This window comes from Gymnodraco acuticeps, unplaced genomic scaffold, assembly GCF_902827175.1.
Source record: "Gymnodraco acuticeps unplaced genomic scaffold, fGymAcu1.1, whole genome shotgun sequence".
NCBI lineage: Eukaryota > Metazoa > Chordata > Actinopteri > Perciformes > Bathydraconidae > Gymnodraco > Gymnodraco acuticeps.
In genome coordinates, this window is record NW_022992128.1 from 73857 (window position 1) to 101423 (window position 27567).

General features: G+C 42.2%; 1 protein-coding gene across 1 annotated transcript; it reads left to right on the forward strand.

The window, feature by feature from the left end:
- Positions 1-8329: 8329 nt before the first annotated feature.
- lonrf2 (LON peptidase N-terminal domain and ring finger 2) lies at positions 8330-26053 on the forward strand. The gene is made up of 12 exons (XM_034203610.1): positions 8330-10677; positions 14758-14876; positions 16296-16418; positions 16942-17097; positions 17253-17448; positions 19859-19958; positions 20765-20879; positions 21118-21239; positions 21509-21695; positions 21782-21916; positions 22825-22974; positions 25372-26053. The coding sequence occupies exons 1-12, from the start codon at positions 9948-9950 to the stop codon at positions 25528-25530; spliced, it is 2292 nt and encodes a 763-aa protein (XP_034059501.1). The 5' UTR covers positions 8330-9947; the 3' UTR covers positions 25531-26053.
- Positions 26054-27567: the final 1514 nt, after the last annotated feature.

The window sequence follows — 27567 nt, forward strand, 5'->3', positions numbered from 1 at the left end:
ACAAGAAACAAAGATTTGGCTGGTAATCGGAACAAATAGAATACACAGACACAGACAGAGAGGGAAAAGGTCATTGGATAAAAGTTATTCTTGATAACCCTCTAGAAAGATCTCATGAACTTCCCCACTCAATCTATCAAGACCCGAGCAGTTCTATTAGATATAGGATAAGAAACAGAGAGAGGGAGCACAACAACATTACAGTTTACAAGTTACGAGTACAGACGGGCTCAACAGTACAAACAATTTACAAATCAGATCTTGCACTGCCTCATGATCCTCCTTGCACCCGAGAATTAAGACATAATGTTAGCCCATTTACACATACACCTATATAACAAACGACAGGAAAGGGAAAACCCCAGAAATGATAACAGGGCCTCTTTAAGGTCTATCGGTGCTTTGCACAGTTGTGTAATATATGTTTTTGTTCCTTGTTTGGTTTGATAACCATCAGCTTGTTACATGGAAAGTTTTCTTTGTGAAAAGTATTTTGGTGTTGTATTGTTTCTGTGAAATGTGATTGCTTTCCCCTTGTATCCCATTTCCCCTTTAATCTTACGCTGTTTTCTTTTATGTCATCTGTAAAGGAACCGCCTCTGCCATTAAGTGTGAAATGTGCAACATCAATGACACTGTCTTGTCTACAATGTGTGGAGAAAAGTCCCTGTTGATCATGGTCGCTCTGCTTGTTGTGTTTTACACGGAACACAGAACAATGAATGAAGCATTGAGAACTGTTGCATTCAGTATCTTAAAGAAACCATTGATTGTGACTTAGATGTGGAGGTGACTGTGGGAGGAAGTTCTCACATGTCTGTCTAATCGCATAAAGACAGCCCATTCCTTTTGACTTCAAACCAACCAACAAAATCAATAAAGCAGCATTAAATCACAATGTCATGTCCTCAAAGTCCCTCTCTTTCCAAAGTCCATTTTTAGACTAGTATAGCAAGAAAGGGTTATCTCATAACATGTGTCTGACTCACTCATTTGAGGACAATCAGCCAATGAGAAGAAATAACTTTTTTCCAAATAGCGTGAATAATAAAAGAGGAATGTCTTACGTACATTTTTCAGACACTCAAATTGGTGGTTGACCTCTTGATCTCAGCTCCAGTTAATTCATATGTTCTCCCTTATTCTGCAACTTCAGCAACTGTTCTGTATACTGTGTGTTATTGGAGTAAATGCACTTCATCTCCATAAATATGTGCATATCCAAGACAATCAGATCTTCTGACATTGTAAACATTTGCTGCTTTACACCTTTCAAATTCTGCATTATTAAATACATTGGCATTTCATGAAAATGGTGGTATTTTTGTTAATGGCAATGCCTTTTAGAAAATAACCGTCTCCATTACTGAAGAAGCAGCTGCTCTAGAAAATGTCCTTTTCAAACACTTACCTAAATGTACCCAACTGGGTGCACTGAAAAACTTTAACTGTAATTAAATGTATTATGTCAACACATTTCACATAACAGTATTAAGTTAGTAGAAAGCAATACTATAAAACCTTTAAAAAAAGGATTTAAACGTAATATTATTGCTTTCAACTAACCTAATACAGTTCAGTCAGACAACTCATGTGTTCTTAATATGTTTATTAGAAGCAGCATATAGTTGAGTTTGGCGTCTAGGCTCGGGCCTCATCACTCCACAGAGTTACAAAGAACATTGAGTGATGATTAGATAACTATCCCCCGAGCCTACAGGTGGAAGCTGGGGTGGTGGTGGGGCAGACGAGCAGCATCAACATGAAACACAGCAGCAGGAACATGAACGCAGCAGCAGGAAGTGAACGCAGCAGTGGCAGCAGCAGGTACTTGAACGCAGCAGCAGCAAGTGAACACAGCAGTGGCAGCAGCAGGTACTTGAACGCAGCTATAGCAAGTGAACACAGCAGTGGCAGCAGCAGGTACTGAACGGCAGCAGCAGGTACTGAAACGCAGCAGCAGCAAGTGAACACAGCAGTGGCAGCAGCAGGTACTTGAACGCAGCTATAGCAAGTGAACACAGCAGTGGCAGCAGCAGGTACTTGAACGCAGCAGCAGGAACATGAACGCAGCAGCAGGAAGTGAACACAGCAGTGGCAGCAGCAGGTACTTGAACGCAGCAGCAGGAACATGAACGCAGCAGTAGCAGTGAACACAGCAGTGGCAGCAGCAGGTACTTGAACGCAGCTATAGCAAGTGAACACAGCAGTGGCCAGCAGCAGGTACTTGAACGCAGCAATAGCAAGTGAACACAGCAGTGGCAGCAGCAGGTACTTGAACGCAGCAGCAGCAAGTGAACACCAGCAGTGGCAGCAGCAGGTACTTGAAACGCAGCAGCAGGAAGTGAACACAGCAGTGGCAGCGCAGGGTACTTGAACGCAGCAATAGCAAGTGACACAAGCAGCTGGCAGCAGCAGGTACTTGAAGCGCAAGCAATAGCAAGTGAACACAGCATGGCAGCAGCAGGTACTGAACGCAGCAATAGCAAGTGAACACAGCAGTGGCAGCAGCAGGTACTTGAACGCAGTCAGCAGCAAGTGAACACAGCAGTGGCAGCAGCAGGTACTTGAAGCCAGCAATAGCAAGTGAATACAGCAGTGGCAGCAGCAGGTACTTGAACGCAGCAATAGCAAGTGAACACAGCAGTGGCAGCAGCAGGTACTTGAACGCAGCAGCAGCAAGTGAACACAGCAGTGGCAGCAGCAGGTACTTGAATGCAGCAATAGCAAGTGAACACAGCAGTGGCAGCAGCAGGTACTTGAACGCAGCAATAGCAAGTGAACACAGCAGTGGCAGCAGCAGGTACTTGAACGCAGCAATAGCAAGTGAACACAGCAGTGGCAGCAGCAGGTACTTGAACGCAGCTATAGCAAGTGAACACAGCAGCAGCAGCATAGCGAGGAAGAGGCAGGAAGACCTGGCAGCTTCAATAGAGCGGCATGTTTAGGAGAATGTGTTTGGTTGGTTGTAGAGGGACGAGGTGCGTCACATGTTAATGTGCTCGAGTTAGGTGCTCGAGTTGACTGCCTGAACCAGCTCGCAGGCTTCACCCCATATATGTGAAATATGTTGATCTATTCATAACTTCTTTCTGCTTGGTAACCCATGATAAGCAAATCAAAATGTATGTTCAGAGAGTTGCTGAGAATCTCTCACTGTCCAGCTCTTATCTAAATCATATTGGCATGTTATCAATAAGGATTGTGTCTGGAGCTTCAGGATTTAACATGTAGGTCAGTCTCTGTGTAAGATGCACGTGGATGTGTTTATCATTCTGTCTGGCCTTTAACTCCTCAAGGAACAGGGACATGTGTTTGTACACATGAGCAAAGCAAGTAAATACGAGGTCACTCAGGGAAACAGTGTGACGCCGGTTTGATGACGCTCTACATGTGAGATGCGTAATATCACACTGTCAGCAGTGTCAGGGTTTGGAAGATAACTTTGAAAATGTATTCTGTTACAGTTACTGGGAGCCTGTAAAACATGTCATCAGTAACCTAATCTGAGTTTCAAAATATAAAAGTAATGTATCCGGATTACTTTCCATTAGTTTTGGGTTACCTCAATATCAAATGCAAATGAGTAAAATAGAAAACAATGTTACCTTAAAAAAGAAGAAACCAAGATATTAAGCGTCAAAAATGATTTTATTGATAGTTAAACCTGCCTTTCAATCAGGATATTGAGACAGTAGCCTATACACCAACACTGATACGCATGAGCACTACAGTTTAAAAAAGCAGAAATGAAATCTGAGCTGACAGAAAATGCTCCGTTTTAGTTTAACACACAGTTAAGCTCACACACACCATTTTATGAACATATAGGAAGCAAAGAAAGTGAAAACCATAAAGCAGATCCAGGCAGTAGACGCAGATTCACACGTAAAGTATTATCCTACAGAACAGAACAGCTGACAGAGAAGAGACAACATCTGATCCTTTACAACACACACTTTGTTTGTTTGTTAGTGTCATCCTGCTAGTAATAACAGTAATCAGATTGTTTTAATGTAAGGGAATAAAGTGACCTTTTCTTGTGTTCTGATGACATAACCCTGTTACATGTAATCCGTGACCACCCAAGCCTACAAACTGTGCATGCTCACACGTGCTTGGACCCTTTCCAAGTCAGTAGGTGTTTGGAAATGATTAGCTGGCTGCTTCCCATGACTCCTGCAGCGTTGGCCTGTTGGTGTAATCCCAAAGATTACAGTCCATCAGAGGAGCCTCAGGTGAGCGTCAGGATTACTACACAGATTAAGAAACGCCGCCGTAGTGACTTTGGATCCTGACTTCCGTTCCCGACACCAATGTGAGGGCATCTGATAAAGGCTTCAAATCCTACATCTAAAAATACATATGTGACTAGAGACCATATCTTGATAGGATCGCCCCCCTTACTCCCTCGCTTGGACTACTCATATTATGGAATTTAACATTCATTTTAATCGCCATTATTAAAGTTTCAAGATCTATGCAAACTTTATAATCTCTAAAAGGAAGTCTGTTAAAAAAAAACATCTCTGAGAAGCTCCATCTTTAAAAAAAACAACAACAAAAAGACAGCTCTCGTGCCGAAATCCACCCTAAAAAGTAGAAAATGTAGCAAGAGGAATAACTGATATTTTTAATGCGGTCCTGTTATGCTTTTTGAGGTTCTCCCTTTCCTGTAGTGTGTTAAAGGTTTTAGTGCATTTTAGTCTGCAAAGGGTAAAATCCCTGTGTTCCCTCCAGAGGGAGTTTCTCGATTGGACTCATTTGTTTGCTTCCTGAACATAGTGACATCACTATGTTACACTTAAGCTTCTGTTGGCTAGCGCTCCAACACATTGTACGTGATAGGCTAAGGGGCAGGAAATCTCGAAGCAATTGACCAATCACAACAGAGCCAGCCAGCTAACCAATCAGAGCAGACTGCGCTCTGGTTTCAGACAGAGGGTGAAAAGAGGTGCTGCAGCACAGGCAGTATGAGACAAATAAAGAGCTTTTTGAACATTAAAGCATGGAGACGTGTCCCAGGAGAGACAACATATGAACCTCTTTAATAAAATGTTAGTACCTTTCGTGTTTGTTTGTTTAGTTATACAAAAAACTCTACAATTTCATACAAGTCAAATGTAAATTAGCACTCCAAAGCACCCACTCACACACAATACAGAGATCCCTTCAACATGATAATATGTAAATATATTGCAACACATTCAAGTACTATAAATAATTTGTTCTATTGTGCATCGCTGACTGCTGAGGGTACAATATGTGCTGAACCTGGATGTCCTTATTTGTCCCGATGGCTCAGGTGTATCGGGTGAGCAGGGTCCCTGAGGTTATGCTCAGCTTTTCTCAGTAAGAGATCTTTACATAACGGAGAAGCTGACATGCGGTCACACACTGATCCTATACTCGCCATCCTCATCAGGCTCTGCGTCTGCAACCTATCTTGATCTGCAATCTGCATGTTAACATCAGGCTTGGGGAGTAACGAGTCCACGTAACAGGAGTCATCAGGATGGTAACTGTATTCCTTTACAGTTACAACAAAAAAACGTAATCAGACTATTACATTTCTAAAACCTGGGGATTACAATGTTAAGTAAAATACAAAAAATATCATATAGTGTTTGTTGTAAAGGATCAGATGTTATCTCTTCTCTGTCAGCTGTTCTGTTCTGTAGGATAATACTTTACGTGTGAATATACGTCTACTGCCTGGATCTGCTTTTCACTTTCTTTGCTTCATTTGTTCTGTGTTTAATTCAGCAGGTGAACCTATACGTTCATAAAATAGTGTGTGTGAGTTCAACTGTGTGTTAAACTAAAACAGAGCATTTTCTGTCAGCTCACATTTTATTTCTGCTTTTTTAAACTGTAGTATGTGCTCATGTGTTTCAGTGTTGGTGTATCGGCTGAATGTGCTTTACATTACATTACATTACATTTAGCTGACGCTTTTGTCCAAAGCGACTCACAATAAGTGCATTCGACCAGGAAGACACAACCTTGAAGAAAACAGAATCATATAAGAACATCAGGTTTCATAGAGCCAAACATTTCAAGTGCTACTCAACTGGCTTTAGATAAGCCAGTCCTTTGTTAGTATATAAGTGCTTTGTTAATAGTTCTAACGCTCGAAGTGGAGTCGAAAGAGATGAGTTTTCAGTCTGCGCCGGAAGATGTGTAAGCTATCTGCTGTCCTGATGGCAATGGGGAGCTCATTCCACCATCTTGGAGCCAGGACAGCAAACCCACGCTTCATGAAAGGCAGGTTTTCCTATAAATACAATCATTGTTGATCCTAAATATCTTGGTTTCTTCTTTTCGAAGGTCACATTGTCCTGTTGTGTAACATACAATTTGCATAACACATCCTTTCTTGACTGAATCTTGCATGGCTGCGATGCTTTCGCGGTTATAAAATCATAAAGACATACATGCACTCAGGTGCGCCTTCGTACTTAACCTTTGTTTTTTGATTCTATACACACCTGTACAGTATCGTTCCTGTATCTTGTAAAGTTGTGACACTATCTCTTGGACAATCTGTCCTAGGAAAGGTTATGCAAAGTATCATGGGGCTGTGCCAGTTCAGCCTGCAGGTAAATAACGGCTTAGATAATATTTTAACAAGGAACTTTTGCATCTTAAGGAAGCACACACACATTCCTGATTGTCAAAATATGTTGAACTCCAACCTAATTATTGTTACTGGGGAAATTATGCAACTATCGTTTAAAGACATCAAGGAGACGAATTGTGTAAGCTATCATTTCATTATTGTATACCATACTTTCAAAATAACCAAATCGTACCTTCTTCATTCAGCCCAAACATGATCATTCACCCACTGTCACCATCTAGAGCTGATATGCTAATTTTGCTGAATTTTAAAACAAACGTTTATTATTAACTCGTCTTTTTGGCACACATTTGAATTAGATAATTTGTCATATTCGGAAGAGAACAGTATGATAACATAATTACATAATAAATGTTATGCAAACTGAAAGAGCATTCAACACAACAACACTAAAAAGGAGTTTGATTGTACTTTTCTATAATGGAAGTTAAATCATTCACAGAAATATTTCTCCCAAAACAACACATGTAACACTGCTTACATAAAGCATTACATAAAACAAAATGAATCAATCCCACAGCGAGGACTGGGGATTAAGCAGGGACAAAGTGGTGCTGGTAAACGCTCTATCATAGTTAGCTATAATCCTTCTGATCATTTGACATGCTGGGTCGGCATTTCGTTGTCCGCACTTGACTGGTTTCCCTGTTACATTTCAAACAGGCGGATCACTGTTTCCAATATCAGTTCATAAATCTCATACGCAAATATTTAATGTGGCTTTCTGCAGGGTTCAGTTTTAGGTGCACTTCTATTTGTTGTTTTTGTATGCTCTCATTTGAAAAAATCCTCCAAACACTAAAATATATCTCCCATTTAATCCTCAAAAATCAGGCAACTTTAGACTTTCGCCAATACTTTAAAAGCTGTTTGGCTTATAGTTTTCTTCAGTTAAATGAGGACAATACAGAGTTCGAACAGGCAATTAAATGCAGTTGTCAGTTCCAGTTTATCCTACTCAGAACCATCTCCAAAATGTGGCATTTCCTATCATCTTTTTATTTAGAAATAGTCACTAGTGCACTAATATCACCCAGACTGAAACTCCCTTTATCCATTTCCCATTAACAATTTATTCAGAACTCTCCTGCCACGTTATAACCATGGTCCAAGAAAACACATCAGTCCTATCCTTGCAACCTTAAACTGCCCTGCCATTAAATACAGGGTAAACGTCAACATCATTCTCATTGTCTAGACTTTAAGAATCTCTTTAACATGGTTTCACCCCTTACTGCACTACCAGCAGGACATGATACCTTTGTTATTGCTTTCATTGACACCACTTTTATTTTTGCATGTAACTTTAAAAGGGAAAAATCAGATTTTGCATTTGTATTGTGTTTTAACTTATTTATATTTGTTTCAAAATGCACATATATTAGCATGTCCGTCTTTGTGAAGCACAATGGAGCCAAACCTGAACTTTAAAGTGCAATGTAAATTGCTGATTCAACACAGACTATACCACCATTCTTCTTTTACACCTGAATGCATGTTATAGAATATAACATGTTGTGAAACTGAGAGCTTGTTTGGATGAAGCTCACAGACAGTCCCCCACTATTGCCTGTAAGAGCTTACACAACATATATCTAAGCGTTATATAAATGAGCCACTTAATGGACCAATGGGGAGCCACTTCTTGCGTCATGTGACGCTTGATCAGCGAATGTACATAAAATCCGTAGAAGCAAAGCAGGCACATCATCCTTTAGCTGTTGAAGCTAGCAGGCTAACGACCAGTACCCCCGACGGGAGCGTTATTTTCAACCCCTACTTTTCGCTCTTAAAGAAGAGGATATTTCCGAATTTGTGATTATTTACAGAATCTTTTTGGACATTGGTTTTAGGTGGATTTGTGGAGTTCGACAAGCGGTGTGAACCAAGCCCCCAGGAAGTGCTCCGGCATTTGAAGCCGAATTGTATGAATGGCCGTAGTGGCCAAACGGTGGTACTACAGCTTCCGTGACGTAATTTTGGCCCAAAAAGACTTTTCCCATATACTTACTTTGAGAAAGACACGTTTGTAAATCAGCGTATACTTTTTTTAATTAACTACCCAGCACTAACTTTTTAATAGCCCTTGTTTAAATCATCACAGTCTAATTCAAAGGACGTGACAAATCCTTTATATATACAGTCCAGCGATACAGTCTATGGACAAATCTTAATACAGAGTTACTTTCTAAGAGAAAACTCAACTGCGCATGCTCCGCGGGCCCACATACGGATACTTTCTGAACCTACGGTTGCTCGTTTTGGGCTTCAATGCGCCACTGAGCAACTCTCAGGCATGAACGTGATTTCAGTCCACTGTAATATAAGCTAACGTTAGCTCTCGGCTTTAGAGCTCTTACATAAAAACAAACGGCTGATCGGCGGTAGTTGGTTGAACAGAGAGAGGGGCTTTTTGGGTCTGTCGTTTTATATATTATGTAAACTGGACTTTAATGTTTTTTTGTTATAAATGTGTTGAAAACGTAGCTTTTTGCCGAGTTAATAATGTCATCGTAACGCCGAATAACCATGGATATTAAGCTTCTTACATGCTGAGCACGGAGGACTTTACCCACCGCCTCTCGACTCAACAGAAGGAGACTGTAGAATATATTTTTGTATTCTCCTAAGAAAGGGACACGTTGTTATGGCCGAGAGACTTGGTGCTATGTGAGGTGACGAAGTTTTTATTTTCTAAGTACGCAGTTCTTCTTCTACTCCCCTCAGTGATTCAGAGGCTGGTGTTTACACGGACCCCAGCTGGACCCGTTGGTGACGTCACATTTTGAGGTGGAAGAAGTACTTAAGATATTGTACTTTAGTTCAAAAGTAGAAATACTAGAGTGTAGGAATGCTCTGTTTCTATTAAAAGTCCTGCATTCAAAAAGCAAAGGTAGGACGGTATTGACATCAAAATATACTTGAAGTTATGTAAAAGTACAAATTATGCAGGTTAAAAATAATATTAAGTATATGTTTAGATGAAAAATATTGATGCTAATGTCTTTATCAACGCTGGTTAAGGTGCAGCTAGTTTGAATAACTTTATATGCTGCAGGGTAGCTTGTGAATTTACTCCAGGTGGAACTAAACTACCTCTGACTTATAGAAGAGTATAATAACAAAGTAGCAGTAAAATGGAAATGCTCAAATAAAGCCCCTCAGTACTTGAGTAAATGAACATAGTTACTTTACACCTCTTTATTTTATCGTGGTGGAGGTCGTCTACAACATCAATGGCTAGCAGTGAGAGTCGGGCATCAGTGAAGCTCTCCTTCATTGTTTAAGTATCTCATTCTCCAACATGGAGACGAGGGTCGAGATGTTCATCCATCCGCTCTCCAACCCTGGGGCTGCGGGGATTTGCCCTGAAATGCTGGAGGTGGCAGAGGAGGTGAACCGGGCTGGAGACTACAGTCTGGCCGCTGAGATCTACACCTCCCAGCTTGCAGACCTCCAGCATCCAGACAGGGGTCTTTGTCTGAGGAAAGCCGACTGTCTGACCCAAGCAGGGAGGATTTCTGAGGCTCTGGACTCCTACTGCACAGCGGCCAGTCTGGGAAAACTGCACCCGGAGGAACTGCCTCTTTTAGTGGATACAATTGCTAGGACTCTCCGGGAGAAAGAGCTGGGCTTCCCTGGGCCTGGAGGGGAAAGCACCAGCAGCAGTGAGGAAGAAGGGGTTGAAAGTGATGGGGAATGTGGAGATGATGAAGCACTGGATTTGTTCTCCTGTCGCCTCTGCAAGTGTCTCCTCCATGAGCCCACCACCGTGGAGTGCGGACACACCTTCTGCAAAATCTGCCTGGAGGACGAGGCGATCACAGAGTGTGTGCAGTGCAAGGAACAGTTTAACGAGAAGAAAGATGGCCTGCCAAACGACAGGAGACTGGACGTGGTGCTCAGTGGCCTGCTGGGTAAACTGTTTGCAACCGAGAGCAAAGCGAGGAAGTTCTGGATCGAAGGGCAGGTTTTGTGGGGAGAGAAAAACCACTCCGAGGCTCTGGAGAAGTACAACGCAGCAGTGGATCTAGGTAAGATGACGCAACATGTGTGCATTTCTGTTTGTAATGTGAGAAGTTTTCATTCAAACTTTAGTATTTAGTACAGGTGACCTACTTGTTCCCAGTGTAGCTGCACCGTGTCACCAGTAAGAGGAGCCATTTACACCTTTCTCTCCCGCACTGAGGTCAGACGCGTTATGAGCACTGGACTTGGTTACCTAAGCAGCACACTTCTGATCTTATTCTTTCTAAAGCTTCTGTGTGTTTTCTATTCCTACCCTGCAGTGCTGAAGGTTTTTCATAAAGCAATTGTGGAGAAAAGACGTATGTAACCCTGTGTATTAGTCTAATTCAATTATTCAGTCTTATTTATATAATGCGTACATTCTGCATGAGTTGGATTTAAGCCCAAGCTCCTCCCCTTATGGTGTTTCATAAGATGTTCATGGTGTATTGGATAACATAGCAGCATGTCTCATGTTGCATGGATTAAATCTTCAGAAATTTAAAGTGACCTCTTTTCACCCCTGGCCTCAATATCAGTCACATTAAAAAAATCAGTTTCCTCACCCCTTCCTCTAAAAACGTAAGAAATGGTGTGAACCAAAGCAAGCTGTCTCAGCGTGTCAATCAAAAATATATAACACACTGTCACTTTGAGCATTTCAGTGGCACATGCTCAGATCATTCTGTCTTGTGGAGCATTGTGGGTGAGAGGAATGCCTTCACAGCATGGTCACAGCCAGTCAATGTTTTCCCAACAAATGCAGCAGGAGGCAGTGTGTGTGTGTGTGTGGTGTGTGTGTGTGTGTGTGTGTGTGTGTGTGTGTGTGTGTGTGTGTGTGTGTGTGTGTGTGTGTGTGTGTGTGTGTGTGTGTGTGTGTGTGTGTGTGTGTGTGTGTGTGTGTGTGTGTGTGTGTGTGTGTGTGTGTGTGTGTGTGTGTGTGTGTGTGTGTGTGTGTGTGTGTGTGTGTGTGTGTGTGTGTGTGTGTGTGTGTGTGTGTGTGTGAACGGGCTCATGTCAGCAGAAAATACAGTTGTTACCTAACCAGTGCGTTTGAGGACAAATGGATTGCCTGTGCCACATCTTATACAATGAGTACATGAGTTGGATTGAAGCCCAAGCTCCTCCCCTTATGGTGTTTCATAAGATGCACTGCAGACTTTTTATCACCCTTTTATTTATTTTAATGTTTTTTTTAAATTTAAATTAATTTTTGTATTGCTTTTTATTAATTCTACCGTGTTGTGTAATGTTTATTTATACTGTTCATGCTCACTACTTGTAGCACTTCGGGATTTGAAATCAAATATGAAGTGCTTTATAAATGGAACCCATTATTATTATTATTATTATTATTATTATTACAATGCATTTAGGAAATAACAGTCAGGTTCAATATAGAAACTGAGGAAGAGGGTGCATTATGTCTTGCAAGGTAACACAACTAAGAGGATTTAATGAATGAAAAACAAGTAAATCTGCTCAGAAGGGAGCATCAGTCAATCAAAGTCAGGACTGAAACGGGAACAATCACGGTCTAAAGACTAATGATATACCCCGTTACCTTTTGTGACCGCTTTCTCTGGATCCCTCACATCTTTCCTTTACTCTTCCTGCATTTTATTTCTTGTTTAATTTGGCAAAGAAACTAAGAGGACGTGCGTCATTAAGCCCATCCAGCTTGAGGAACCACATTCCCCTTTACTTCGTTTGTTTACCCAATGCGGTGCAACAAAAATCATGCTACAGCAAACCGTACTTTCTATCAAATGTGTTCTTGCTTAAGTGCGTCAGTTCTCCGAGGATCACACTCCCCATGGTGTGACTATAGCCTATATTGTATTGTCCCTATTAGGCACAGAACTGAACAAGTCCCACATGTTGAGATCTGAGTGTTGGCAACTAACGCTGGTACATTTCTCGCTGGTTGCTCATGATTAAAGGTCAAGTTATACCCACTCGTAACCACTCGCCATTTTGCTTCAAGTCTGAGTCCATGTGAGTTACGTGGAGCGGTTTCATAACGCATTTGTTCTCTATCAGATTAGGATTTATTGAAATGAGATATAACTGAGGTATTTGACACTCTCACTCTTACATTATCTTAAATGCTACAGCCTTTTTCTCTGCATTATATAGGAGTTCATACGATTTTAAAAAATCAACGGGTTTAAGCTTACCCCTATCAGAAGAAGCCAAATGAGTATCTGTTATGTTAAGAAAAGAAATATGGATGTTACACTAGAAAATATTACAGAAAACTATGACTGCACATTTTTGGGAAATGTAATGAAAATCACAATATGGACGAGTGCAATGTTCAAATTGCAGGAAACACAATATTTGTTAAAGGCTGAATATGTGTCAATGTTTCCCATACCTTGATTTATTAATTAAATATCATCCGCCACAAATATAAAAAAAATAGAATAACTTTTTTTTTTTTTTTTTTTTTTTGTAAATGTAAATGTTGCTGGTCTAATGGACAGTGAGGTGGGCTGATGATCAGAAGGTTGCGAGTTCAAATCCCGACTGGAACACCACTACTAGTGTGCCCTTGAGTAAGGCAAGGAGAATGTGCCTGTAATTGGTCATTGTAAGTCGCTTTGGAATAAGGCGTCTAAATTGTAAATTATATTTTTGGGAGAATAAACCCCGCAGATCCTCAACTCCGGTGTGTCTCACTCATTAACAACGCAACCAGGCTTGGATTTTCGTCATTTTAGGGGCAAGGCCATTTGGCCTTTGGTGTCACACGTTTTTTCAGGGCGCAAAGGCCACATGCCAGGGCACAGCAGGATGCGTGGGCCACCAAAAATGATGAATTGTTAATCATGTCGCAATAGCACTCAAAAGGCTTGCAGCTAGTCATATTTTCCAAATCGTAAAGCCTGACAGGAAGCCATTAGGAGAAATAGGAAAATCATGATTGTTGTAGATTGTGATGGCGGCCACTCAATCTTTGTTAGATTTACTTTTATAAAGTTCTCTTATTTTAATCTGAGTCATGTAGGGTGGCCAGGAAACTTTAATAGCATATTGTCAATAGCGCAACAGTTACTAGCATTAACAAGATGACATAAATACGGGTTTGCTGGACTTTAGTGATATAAACACCTGTTCCCGGGGCTTAATGTTTCATATCGTCTCATATAACAGCTGTTATTACTGTCTGTCTGTTGTTCTGGAGCTTCTCCACCTTCTGCTTCATTTTTGGAAAGGTGAGAGATCTAGCTATCCAAAAGTTTGGTTTATTATTTTTTGTCGAAAGGCTTTGAGGATCCACCCGCACTGTGATAAAAATGTTCCCTTATGCAACATGAAAGTATCACGATATGTATCGGTATCGTTCAGTGGTATCAGTATCGGTATCGTAACAAAGTCAACGATATGCATCCCTACCCACACAGTTCCAGAAGCAATGACCATGACCTTTTGTTTTTATTGTGAATCACCTTCAGTGAGTTGGAAGAAAACTGGAGAAAACCTCGTTGATCAATATTGGGTTTAATACTGAGCAACAAGAGTCAATGCAATTTAATAACAGTCTTAAGTATAGTTTGCTTGACCTACAATGGGACAAAATGTCAAGTAATTAAAACATGTCTACTAGAAAATAATACAAATACTGACCGCATGTTGTCAAAACTCTTCTTTTGATTTTTTGCAACCTTGAACTGTCTTCAACAAATGTGCCATTTAAATATACATACATTATTACAAATGTACCTTTTAAACTAATCATAGTCAAAGCTTGAAATACGGCTCTTATCATGCTGGATCTTCTTAAGAAAGACGAGGGAATATAGTGCAAATTGGATATACACAGTATCACTTTTTATGATTAGAACTAAATGTGTACTTGCTAATGTTGCACACAAATCCGGCCATGCAGTGAATGTTTTCCTACAAATTTGGACTGTTAAATGACAAAATGTTATTACGCCATTCTAACTACGCAGCATTTTAGTCAAATAGGGCTCCTCCAGCCACATGTTACATGGCTGCCGCCCTACTTCTACAGCCCAGAACAGCCCATCTGTCCCTGGAGGCCTGTCACTGACCTGATGGAGTGTGTGTGTGTTCTCTCTCTGTGTGGTGTACAGCGCCCTCTATAGGCCGGCTGCTGTGTCAGCGCGCTGAGCTGCACGTGGAGATGAGGAACTTCAGTCTGGCCGTGCAGGACGCCAGAAGCCTCTGTCGGATAAAACCTCACTGGACAAAGGTGAGGCAAAGATACAATTCATCCAAAATATATAACAAATAAATGCATTTATCTTGTGTTCATAAGCATCACCTCTGGCTGGCAGAGAACTATCGGCTTGTTTTTTTCTAGTCTTTCTAATTTGTATTGTACAATGCCATGTCTTTTATGCTGCTGCAACACAAACATGACCCTAATTGGGATCAATAAAGTACTTCTTATCTTATTAGTAAGTATTCCTATTTATTGAGACTAAACAGGAGAGCTCAGAATATACTTTAAAGGGGACCTATCATGCAAAATGCACTTTTTGATGTCTTTTATAAACATGTGTCCCCGGTGTGTCGGGGAACTCACGCAGCGTCAGAAAATAAAACCCTCTCTCTTTTCCTCCGTACCCAAATCTCTAAAAACGGGGCTACAACAGAGCTGATCCAGATTTGCGTCCGATATGACGTAATATCTGAAATGTTGACCCACGGCCCAATCAGAAACGTTGCTATCAGAAATAATGCCCGACTGTTTTGGACGTAATATGGTCGGTGTTTACATTAGCATCGCTAACACTCAGAGCTAACCTGTACTGGAGAGCATATGTGTGAAGAAGCAGGAAGTAAAAAGGAACTCACCTTGTGGTATAACCGGCAAGAGAGAAAGCCTTTGAGCTCCAGACTGTTTCAGATCCTTGATAATCCATGATATGGCGTTTCATCACGGCAGCATTTAGTTTAGACAGTAGCTGCCGGGTCCCGCATGAGCTCAGACCCCTCCTTTTTAATTTGTATCAATTTTTTTTAAAGCTTTATACCCAAATCAGCACTTTTGAAACAGGAAGTGAAATAGAGGGATATGAGGCATGGCTAGAATGGGGGATCTGTTTGGTATTTTGAGCAAAACACTTCATAGACATGTTTTTTATATTTTCTTTATATATCTGAGACCTATGCTATTGCCTAAAAATAGCATGATAGGTGACCTTTAAAATACTATAAAATACGGAAAAAACAAAGGCATTGATTATATTCTGTGCTTCTATTTAACATTTGATAGTTTTTCACACATCTTTGCATTAGACTTGTTCATGTAGTCGTTGTGAAATAGGGTATTTTTATAGACACAAATCTACTGCAGCAAAATGCTTTGAAACTAGTCAAAAACACGCTATGTGAAACATTTGTGTTCACCCGTTTACATATACTCCTAGTTTGAAGTCATGGGTTGTTACTAAAGCAAGAAAGTGAATCATACATACATTTTCATACATACTGCAGACATGTTGCTGATCGAAGGACATTTGGTTTGAAAGGGGTTTTTGAAATAAAAATGCAAGAACAGAGATACTGATTAATTAAAACAAAACACATAATTAACACCTGTTGACGAGGACACACGGCAACATACAGTGTCTTTTAGTTTTCTCACAATATTGATCTGTTCCAGGCTCACAGTCTGAAAGCCACGGCGTTGAGTGAAGCGGGGCGGAACGACGAGGCGCTGCAGGAATATCTGATGTGTGTCGCACTGAAACCCAACTGGACCAAAGTCAAACTGCAGGCGCAGAAGGTAAGAGAAGCTCCCCTTGAATCAAAACGGTAGAATCCTCATATATTCCTCCATAGGTATTGTGGCGGCTTTATTCCCGTTGAATGCGGCCGCTCTGACGCTAAACTTCGCTCCTTCATGTGACGCCTATAAATAATAACGTCTGTACTGAACTCGACGTTTTAAGGATATTTAATATTGTAAATCAAAACAATAAACAAACAGAATCATACGGTCAACAAAAGATATCAGAGTTAAGCTCAGCCCCATTGTCATGCTACCAAACCTCCACATACATCAGGTGCCCTAAATACCATTAACCACACTATGTGACAATCACCGGAAACAACCAAGTGTGTGTGGTGTTAACAAATAATGAAGATAATATAACTATAAACACAGGCTACCACAGCATTTTGGCTCCTACAGGTATAACATTTTTCAATTTCTGACATTGAGAACAGATTGCGGTTTGGACAAGAGGAGCATGTCTCATCAGTATCTACTCGTGCTCATCTGTCTCTGTGTGTGTCTCCTCCTGCAGGTCCTTAGCGAGGTGTTCTCTTCTGTGTTTGAGAATGGAAACATGCCAACGCCGCTGCACCCGCTGCAGGGGGGCGTGGCCTCTCGCCTCATCAAACCCCCCGCCTCACTGATGTCCCTGAGGCCACAGGCAAAGAAACCTGGCTCCTCCTCTCAGGTAACTCAAAGTCAACTTTATTGTCAATCTTTCAGTTTGTGTGTACAGACACAGAGATCGAAATACCGTTTCCCACAATCCCGAATACAAAAATACAAATATATATAAAAACATAACATAACACAATGGTCCCTCTCTTCTCTCCCTGTGTGCAGGACTCAGAGTTCAGTGTGTCTAAAGGCTCTCCAGTGGACGACTCGTCCTCCAGACTCTCTCCTCCGGAGGGCAGCACCAAGAGCCTGGCCGAGGTCCTGGCTGCGCTGCCGGCCCCCCCCGGTGGCGTGAAGAGGAAGCACAGCGGAGAAGGACCCTCTGCCGGCACTCACCATCCCACTAAACTGCTCAGACCCAGTACGAGGATCTAATGGCGCATTTCCACTGCAGCGCGTAGCACGGTTTAAGCGTGCCGTGCCAAACCCGGCCCGTTTTTTTGTTGTGTTTCTTCCACTAGGGGTAGTTCCGGCTAACGGGTACTTTTTCAGTTTTTCTGGCCCTCCAAAATCGTGGTTCTTTCCGGGCCAACAACCGGGCGGAATATGCTAAACTAGAGAGAGAGTCGCTGGCAAGGGGGCTACAACTACAACAAGATGAACATATTTGACCGTGATTTAATTGTAATACACGTTTCAAAATGATGCCGAAGTAACAACATACTGATACCGGTTAGTAAAAACCATGAATTAATGCTTTGACAAGTCTGCAGACAGACGGCAGGCGAAAAACCCTTTAAAATGCTTGTTTTCTGAATGGAGATCGGCTAAGCTAACGCAGTATATGCTCCGACCGTCCACACTCACAACAACGGCCTACAGACATAACTAAACCAGCGACTGTATTCGCCATGACACAGGCAGTCTGTGGTTTGTACTTTAACTTTTGTCTAGTTTCTGAACAGATATGAGGAGCTGTGAGCTCTGAGTGCTAACAGTGCTGATGTTGGTTTTGTGGTTCGCATTGAAGATGACGTCACGGCTCCGCCTACACTGCGTTACTATAGTTACTACCCCAGCTACTAAACTGTAATGGAAACGCAGCATAAAGTGAGCCGGTCCTAACAAGGCCGTACTAAGCCATGCGAGGCCCTACAGTGGAAATGCGCCAATAGTGTCATTTCAAAATGAGATTATTTCCTTGATGGCTGATGAAAGTATCACTGATCGCTGAATAGCACTTGAACACAGTATTCTCTGTTGTCTTTTTATAATTATTTGTGTGTCCGGCTTACTTTCTAAATGATTTGCTGCTCTCATTGATTGGAAAGCACCTTTTATATAATGATCAATAGAGGGTAGAATTAATACATTATTAAAGTAGCTTTAATACAAATTAAGTTTCAGCACATTTCTAGCCTTATGTTGACTTGAGTAAAGTGGGAAATATCAGATTTTGAAGAAGCACATGAGCAAGTAAACAAAGGAGAAGATACGAGGAGTAACAACGAGATGTGGATTCTCTATATTCAAGACTTTTTGTATTCTTAGTTCGACAGTATTCAGTCATGGCCAGGTGAAAGGATTAAAGGATTAAACCGAAAGTACATTTAATTAATTGTACTAGAACAACTTGTCCAAGTAATTACTTTAATCACTGAGTAATTACTGTATTTATACATGTATCGGGCTGAAGCAATACGAAGTTGTGTCATCCTGCAGAGCTAAACCAGTTGGGCCAGTTTTCCGACCAATAGCCGCTTTCACACAAAGTACTTTGCCGCACTTAGTGCCTGGCACGATCCCCATGGAACTAAGAGCCAATCACGTTCACACCCGAATAAAGGGAAGATTATGCAAATGAGCCGCTGACGTCACTTCTTCTGCTTCTGCTTTGGTTTACTGGCAGGCCGCAAACCACTTCACGGCCTATACTGCCACCCGGAGTCCCCGGGCGGAAGTTGGTGCGCGGGGCTAATGCTAATGCTAATAATGCTAATGCCAGCAAATACAAATCACAAAACTTTTCAGAGTTTTACGGGGCGTGGATTGCAATTCGCCCAGCCAATCAGAAATTGGTACTTGTTTCCCCCCAGGATAGTCCCACCTCTCTAGCAGGCACTAAAAATGGGGGTAAAAGTTCCCGGCACTAAGTTCTCTGTCTGGTGTGACCCCAAAATAAGGGGTACTAACGGACATAAATGGGAAAAGTACGGGGAAAAGTACTCCGGTGTGGACGCGCCTATCGACACTTGTGTAAATAAATAATAATGCAGCCTTTTAATCTCTGCCGATCTTCAGAATGCAGCCTATCGCTGAAGGAGCTGCACAGTGAGGACAGGGTGTCCTGTCTCATGATGAGAATTAATGAATTAATGTGTAACGTATTACATAATCAAGTTAATGTTCAGCACCATAACACAACTGACTTAGGATAAGTAATGATGATCAAAGCATTTTTTAAACATTAAAGTTTATAACTTATTAGTGTACATACAAATGCTTGAATAACCACAGTATGATTCTTTTAAAAGAAAAAGCCTGATCTTGAATTTAACAAAACGGAGCAGAAATGAATCCATGTGATACAACGTTATTGTTGCCTGTAGATATTAAATAACCTAAACTCGCCTGAAAGATATCTACTGTTTGATAACGGCTGTTTCCTTTTCATATATAAACACACACACATAAACTTATCAAATTCACATTTAAATGTTTTCAAATGTATTTGTTGTATTGATGTTTTTAAGTTGATGTTGTTTTTAAGTTGATGTTGTTCTTAAATCCTGCCATCATCGTATATTGATGTTGTGATGTGTTGTGTTCAGACGAGGCGGGCAGCTCTCAGACGGTCTCAGTGTGTGGAGGACGGACGTTCCCTGCTGAGCTGTTGGACAGCGGAGACATGGAGTGTCCACTCTGCATGAGGTGACTGCACACACACACACACACACACACACACACACACACACACACACACACACACACACACACACACACACACACACACACACTCACACAGAAGCACACACTAACACCACACACACTCGCTCACATGCACACACACTCACACACACAGAAGCACACACACACATACACTAACACCACACACACTCACGCACACACACACACACAGAAGCACACACACACACACACACTCACACCTCACACACACTCTCTCACACACACACACACACACTCACACAGAAGCACACACTAACACCACACACACACTCGCTCACATGCACACACACTCACACACACACACACACACACACACACACAGAAGCACACACACACATACACTAACACCACACACACTCACACACACATGCACACACACACACACAGAAGCACACACACACACACACACTCACACCTCACACACACACCCCCACTCACACCACACACACACCTCACACACACACACTCACTCTCACACACACTCACACACACAAACACACACACAGAAGCACACACACACATACACTAACACCACACACACGCACATGCACACACACACACACAGAAGCACACACACACACTCACACCTCACACACACACACTCACTCTCACACACACTCACACACACACACACACTTACTGCATGCATACAAAGTATTCACACAAATTCAAACATTTACTCAGAAGGAATAACTCTTTAACCCTGATACTTGTATAATCCAGAATGCAGTTTTTCTTTTAGTGATGTATTTCTCCTGTGTGTTCTCCAGATTGTTCTACGAGCCGGTGGCCACTCCCTGCGGTCACACCTTCTGCCTCAAATGTCTGGAGCGCTGCCTCGACCACAAATCCAACTGCCCTCTGTGCAAGGAGAATCTCTCCGAGGTACACACTCATTATCAAATACGCAAAGGCACTTTGTTCAAAATAAGCTCATTACTTTATTGCATAAATACACATCAATAGTGTTGTGGCTTTAGCGTCATTTGTACTGAATACATGTACCCTTTATTCAATTGTTATGGTGACAGTGTACCATTTATTTTAATTTTTAAAAGTAATTCATCCATGAAAACGTGTAGTCCCAGGTCAATACATTTAATGATATATGTTGTCGTTGCAGTATTTGGCCACTAGGGGCTACAACAAGACCCTGCTGATGGAGGAGGTGCTGCAGCGTTACCTAGGAGACGAGCTGGCTGACAGGAAGACAATCCATGAAGAGGAGAGGAAGGAGCTCTCAAAGTCAGTTTCACACACACACACACACACACCCATATACATTTGATTAAACTAGTCACAGGAAAGAGTTAACGGGTCATGTTATTGTTGCATTGTAGCGATACATTTGCTCAAATACATGCATATATAAATATTTAACATGGTATAAAGAGTAATATTTGCAATGGTAATAAAATAATATTGCACATGGATGTTGAAAAATAAGTATTATGCAAGAATAATAATGTTGTCAGTGTTTTACAGAGAGTCTCAACCATCTGTGTCTCTTGCAGCCTGAACCAGGAAGTCCCTGTCTTCGTGTGCACCATGGCCTTCCCCACCATCCCCTGCCCGCTGCACGTGTTCGAGCCGCGCTACCGCCTCATGATCCGCCGCTCCATGGAGACGGGCACCAAGCAGTTCGGCATGTGCATCGCCGACGAGCTCAAAGGCTTCGCCGACTACGGCTGCATGCTGGAGGTGAGTGTTTCCAAAGTCCCTGCAGGAAGATAGTTCTCCGCTGTATGGAGTTACTCGTGTTATAAACAAAATGAGCTGTGTTTCAGGTGCGAGATGTGAAGTTCTTTCCTGACGGTCGCTCCGTGGTCGACACTATCGGCGTCTCACGGTTTAAAGTCCTCAGCCACGGCCAGAGAGACGGATACCACACTGCCAAGATAGAGTATCTGGAGGACAAAAAGGTGGGTTCAACAGGAGGTTCACACTTACTTACCATCATTATGCTGCCAATCAGATCATAAAGTATAGTCACACAGAGTAGAATATTTTGGGTTTTGGCCCAAGTAAGTAGCTCACTGACAGTTGAAAAGAGAGTTCCCTTCACTGTGTGAAATTCAGAGACTTTTCTGCACTAATTGAAATGTAGACTTGCTCAAATGAATTATTTGCTACCCAAATAAGTGTCTTTTCAGACGGGTGGATATTTTTCATACTTGGAAACTATGTAACCTTTGTCAATGGTGTTTAAATGGTAAATCGACTTCATTTATATTGGGCTTTATGATTCCTCTAACCGCTTTACTCTCTGTGCAGGGTGTTACATTGAGAGATAGAGGGGAAGACATTGCCTGAAAACTTCGGGGGGCTCGGGTTTCGAACCCACCTACTAGCTACTATAGTGACAAACTGTCATTGATTGCATCTCTGCGTGAATGATTAGTTAATTTCACCTAAATGAAATGATGTTGATGGTTAAATCAGCTTCACATGTAGGCCTACTGAGTTCTGAACTTGCCATTTAGATCTAGAAAGGCCTTGGGGCTATGTTGTTTGATTTAATGAAACAAACTCTATGCACTGCACTATGCTGTTGTAGTATTTACTGCATCTGAAGCTCTTAATATGATTGCCATATTTTTCCCGGTCCCTTGCTTTTGATCATTTTCATCAACCGGCCCCCATTCCAAACTAATTGAATAGCCCTGCTCTAAGCGCTTGACTTATACATAAGTCATATAAGTCATCAATCACCCCTTCACACACATTCGCAAAAGACCTTGCCCAAGGATACATCGACATGTTGACTGCACGAGCTAGGGTTGAACCCACAACCTTCCAATCATAACAATATATCTCTCTGTCCAATCAGGTGGAGGGGGAGGAGCTTGTGGAGATTCTGAAGATGCATGACGCTGTGTACGAGCAGGCCAACAACTGGTTCACCTCCCTGAAGGACAACATGAAGAGCCAGATCCTCAGCCACTTCGGACACCTCCCCAGCAACGACCCCGACCCTCTGGTCAGCAAACACCGGTTTCACCACTTATTTCACAATCTCCACGGATACAAACATACAAACAACATCCAATACATGATTATATAGGATGTCGGTTTACTGTTAAGGTCCTTTCACACCAAACTGACACCAAAGAACGCGTCCCGACGGAATGTCGCCTCTCGTCTCTGCGTCTTGGCCATGTGTCGCACTGGAACACACCGCAAAGACTTCAGCCGACGGCCAAGAAGCACGTACGAACTGCGCATGCGTGAGTGGCAATAACTCTCCTTACCAGCAGGTGGCGGTAGTGTGTATTCGTCATTCAAAAGAGGCAACAACCGGAAGACAGACTGCGTGATATAAACAAACACATCGCGTGTGCGTTCCATTTTCAGTCTACAGCGAGAAGCTCATGGGGCTTTCCCGAATCTGTGTCGAGAGCTGGAGTTCAATGGAATCTCAGATTTGCCTTCTTAATAGTTTGTTTGGGTCCCTCACTTCCGTTTCGCTTCTCATGCACTGATTCGCTAGCTGAACCGCCAATCAGAGTGATTTCTTTAGCCGACGGCCTCCCGATTCAACATGTCGAATCGGTGGCGGAAGGTGTCGGCACGGCCGAAAAGACACAACGGTGCGGGACACACCAATCTGAGTAGGGCGACACGACGCTCATCGCCGGCCCGACATCTATCGACGGCCGAAATCGGCTTGGTGTGTACGGACCTTTAGCCCCCAGAAACGGCTGAAATTTAAGGGTGCATTCACACCTAATAGTCCGTTTTCTGGTGCGCACCAGACGACAGTTTGTTACATGGTTTCATTTTTCAGAAGGTTCGGTTTGCGTTCACACGGCAAAACTCAAACGGACTATAAACTTTAAACACAAGTCATGTGCACGGAAATGCTGTTCAACCATTGGTCAGACATTAAGGGGGTAAAAACGCGAATCCCGGCAATTTCTAGCGGAGCCTCCGCCATGGAGCATCGGCACTTTCGGCAGGTTATTCTCATGCTGCTGTTAATCTGGAGATCAACAGACACTAGCGGCCCGCGCATATGATTATATAATCAGACAACGTGCGTTAAAAAACATTATAACATAATGAGAGACGTTCTGCAGTAAGGAGGAGGTTTCACCGACGACAGGTGTTCTTACTTTTATGTAGTTCACGGAGCATTTTTACTTTACACGACACTGTTCAACACTTCATTCTGCTTCACTCTTTACATTAACAACCGCGGATGTCTTGAAAGACTCTTTCGCTAAAGATTTTGAAGACATCCGCGTTCTTGTGACACGTAAATACTACGCTTCCTATGTTTTGGTGCGGACTGCGTTCACACCAGCAATGAACCGCTCCAGAGTTCGCAAGCAAGCGCTCCGAGACCACCTATTTTAGCGGACCAGAGTCCGGTTGTTTAGTTCACTTCAGAGGTCTCGGACTGCGTTCACACCGACCCAAATGAACCGCACCAAGCGGCTAAACGCACCAGGGTTCGATTCAACCGGACTATACAAGGCAGGTGTGAACGCACCCTAACACTGATTGCAGTCACCCGATATCTAGTCAAATGGTTTTTATAGCAAACATCTATCCTTTTCCTTTTAGTTCTTATCCTATCTTCTAATGAATAATACCCGAGGAGGATATGCAGTTTTACATGCAAAATAAAAGAAGACTCCAATCACCAACCACGTTGCTCTCCTTTTCATGCTCCCCACAAATGGAAAAAACTTCCAGAAAACCTGAGTTCTTTTAAGTCGAGGCTAAAAACATTACTTTTTTCAGCTGCTTACCCAGAAGTCTTTTAACTCATTGTATTTACAATGTTGTTTTTAAACTATTTTGTATCTCTTTTATGCATGTTTTTATGAATCTGTTATTCCATTATGTTCCTTTGTGTTGTCTTCCTATTAAGTGTTAAAGGTCCCCTATTATACTGTTTGTCATCAATATATTATAGGTCTCAGATATATACAGAACCTGTCTCTGATTGGCTGAAACACCAAACAGATCATTGCAGCATTACCCATAATCCCCTCTGTTTCAGCCCTGTTTCCAAAGTGCTGATTCTCTGTCTGTTACATTAGATGAAAATAAGGAGCCCCTCCCCACGCCCCTCTGAGAGACATTTGGTTACAAAGAACTCAATGGTGCTCTAGGAGGAGATTCAGGTGATAAGGTGGGGGGGGGGGGGGTTACCTTGGTTGGTGATTGGCTAATGGTTACACAAGACAAAACATCGTTATGACATCATAAAGTGGCCAAAATCTGATCAGCTCATTTTCAGACAGGTTTTTATAGAAATGGATCAAAAAGAGAGAGAATCTTTGTTGTTTGATGGAAAGCACTTTGAATTGCCTCTTTGTCTGAAAATGTGCTCTATAAATAAACGTGCCTCCTCTCTCTCCTGCAGGCGAGTCCCAGTGGCCCGGCCTGGAGCTGGTGGCTGCTCGCTGTTCTCCCTCTGGAGAACCGAGCTCAGCTCACCATCCTCGCCATGACGTCTCTCAAAGATCGCCTGATCGCTATCCGCAGGGTTCTCATCTTCGTCACTCGCCGGAGGCCGCGGTGATCCACAGAGACCAGAACCACTCGGACTTCTGTTCTACAATCGAGTCCTTCATTTGTTAATTAGGCCATCCCACTGACTGATTACTTTATACATTGGTTAACTGATTCATTTACAGCAGGGGTGTCAAACTCAAGGCCCCGGGGGCCAAATCCGTCCCGCGACTTCATTTAATGTGGCCCCACAAGAGCAATACAATACGTTTATTATACGGTTACATGCCGATTTACAGAAGCACGTTGCCCATAAACTACATGTCCCACAATGCATCTCAAATATGAATTTTGTTCAAAAAAAAAAATAATTTTAAATAATAATTTTGTGACATACACACTGAAGAGATTTCCAATTATTTGCCCTAGACTTCTGCTTTCAGACGTAGTTATTTATGAAGTTATTACCCTATCCCATAATAATCCAATGCAGAGGCAATAATGTCATATATTACATACGTTTGTATGCACATTTCCCCTCTGTGGGACTAATAAAGGTAATCTGATTCTGATATTAAACATTTATACATGTATTTTTATATAGTCTTAAAGTTACAACCGGCCTTTTTGAGTGCAACCATAATGCTGATGTGGCCCGCGATGAAGTTGAGTTTGACACGGTCATGAACATGCTGCTTATGTTGGTCCTGTTGAGAGCATCAAGTGGGACAGGGTTAAGGATGTTCTGTCTGTCTCTTTATCCAGCCACCCCCCACCTGCACCCTCTCTCATGATGAATATAGCTACATCACATCTCTTGGGTGAATCATCTCTCCTTCTCTGTTGTGCATAAGCCCTCTCACTCTTCTCATTTAGATTATTTGCCTAACTAACTCTCTGTTATGAAAGAGTAGAAAGGATCAGATTTCTCCGACACACACTGAGCAGTATTTCAGATGTTTTTCAGCTGATGCAGAGCCGTGTAGCCCCGTTTCTCTCACAGGTATAGCCCATACAAATATGAAGCATAAACACTTCACCCTTAAGTGAATGTACCGGCCTGGCTGTAGTATGGGAGTGTTTTTCTAAATACATTTACAGAAACCGTTTGGTTGAAATGCACGAGGTCAGTTTCCTGTTTCCAACAACAGCTGCTTCACTATAAATCTTCCTGACTGGTTTAAAGTGAAAAAACAAACAAAAAGCTCTCTATCCGCTTCCTCACACGTACCTCAGACTCTGATGAAAAGTAAGCTGCATTCAGACAGCCAAAAAACACACTGTGAGAACAAGTGCAACTCTACAACTTCGTGCTACCTTTGTTGTCAAAAAGTAGATTAAAGTCACATTGTTCTTCAGATGCATCTCCCAGATACATCGCCCTGTAATGTCCTGTTGAAGCATATCGCTGGGACAAGCACAGGCTAAAGAGTGAGGGTATCTTTTCCTGTTGTTGCTTTTGATTTATTTCATGCCCTTAAATGTATGTAAGGTAAAATCTCATGTTGGGTGATTTCTATGTATATCAATGTAACTCGGAGGCCTTTTTAAAAATGTTTTATTTAAGGAACATTTCACCCCTCTCTCTCTTTTCTCATTTAAATAGGCGCGTTCACACCGGGGTACTTTTTCCGTTTAGTTCCGTTAGTACCCCTTATTATGCGTTCACACCAAAAAGAGTACTTGGTGCCGGGAACTTTTACCCCCATGTTTAGTGCCTGCTGGAGAGGTGGTACTATCCTGGGGAGAAAAAAGTACCAATTTCTGATTGGCTGGGTGAATTGCAAACCACGCCCCGTAAAACTCTGAAAAGTTGAAGCCGCCATTGTATTTGCTGGCATTATTAGCATTAGCATTAGCCCAGCGCAGAAACGCAGAGAGACTAACTTATGGCAACACAAAAGAAAACATGGGAGCGGTGGAGATGAGGAGGTGTCGGCGTTCTGGCGATTTACTCGGAAGGCTTCAGTAGAAGCTGCTGGGAGTCCCAGCAGCTTCTACTGAAGTCAGTCCCCAACTCCGGGGACTTTGGGTGGCAGTATACGCCGTGAAGTGGTTTGCGGCCTGCCAGTAAACCCGAAGAAGAAGAAGTGACGTCAGCGGCTTC

Bases quoted from the DNA above. Each gene is read 5' to 3' on its own strand.
- lonrf2 (XM_034203610.1), top strand. From the start codon at position 9,948: ATGGAGACGAGGGTCGAGATGTTCATCCATCCGCTCTCCAACCCTGGG. The intron at 20,880-21,117 runs GTACACACTCAT...TTGTCGTTGCAG, and splicing joins GCAAGGAGAATCTCTCCGAG to TATTTGGCCACTAGGGGCTA. The intron at 22,975-25,371 runs GTCAGCAAACAC...TCTCTCCTGCAG, and splicing joins GCAACGACCCCGACCCTCTG to GCGAGTCCCAGTGGCCCGGC.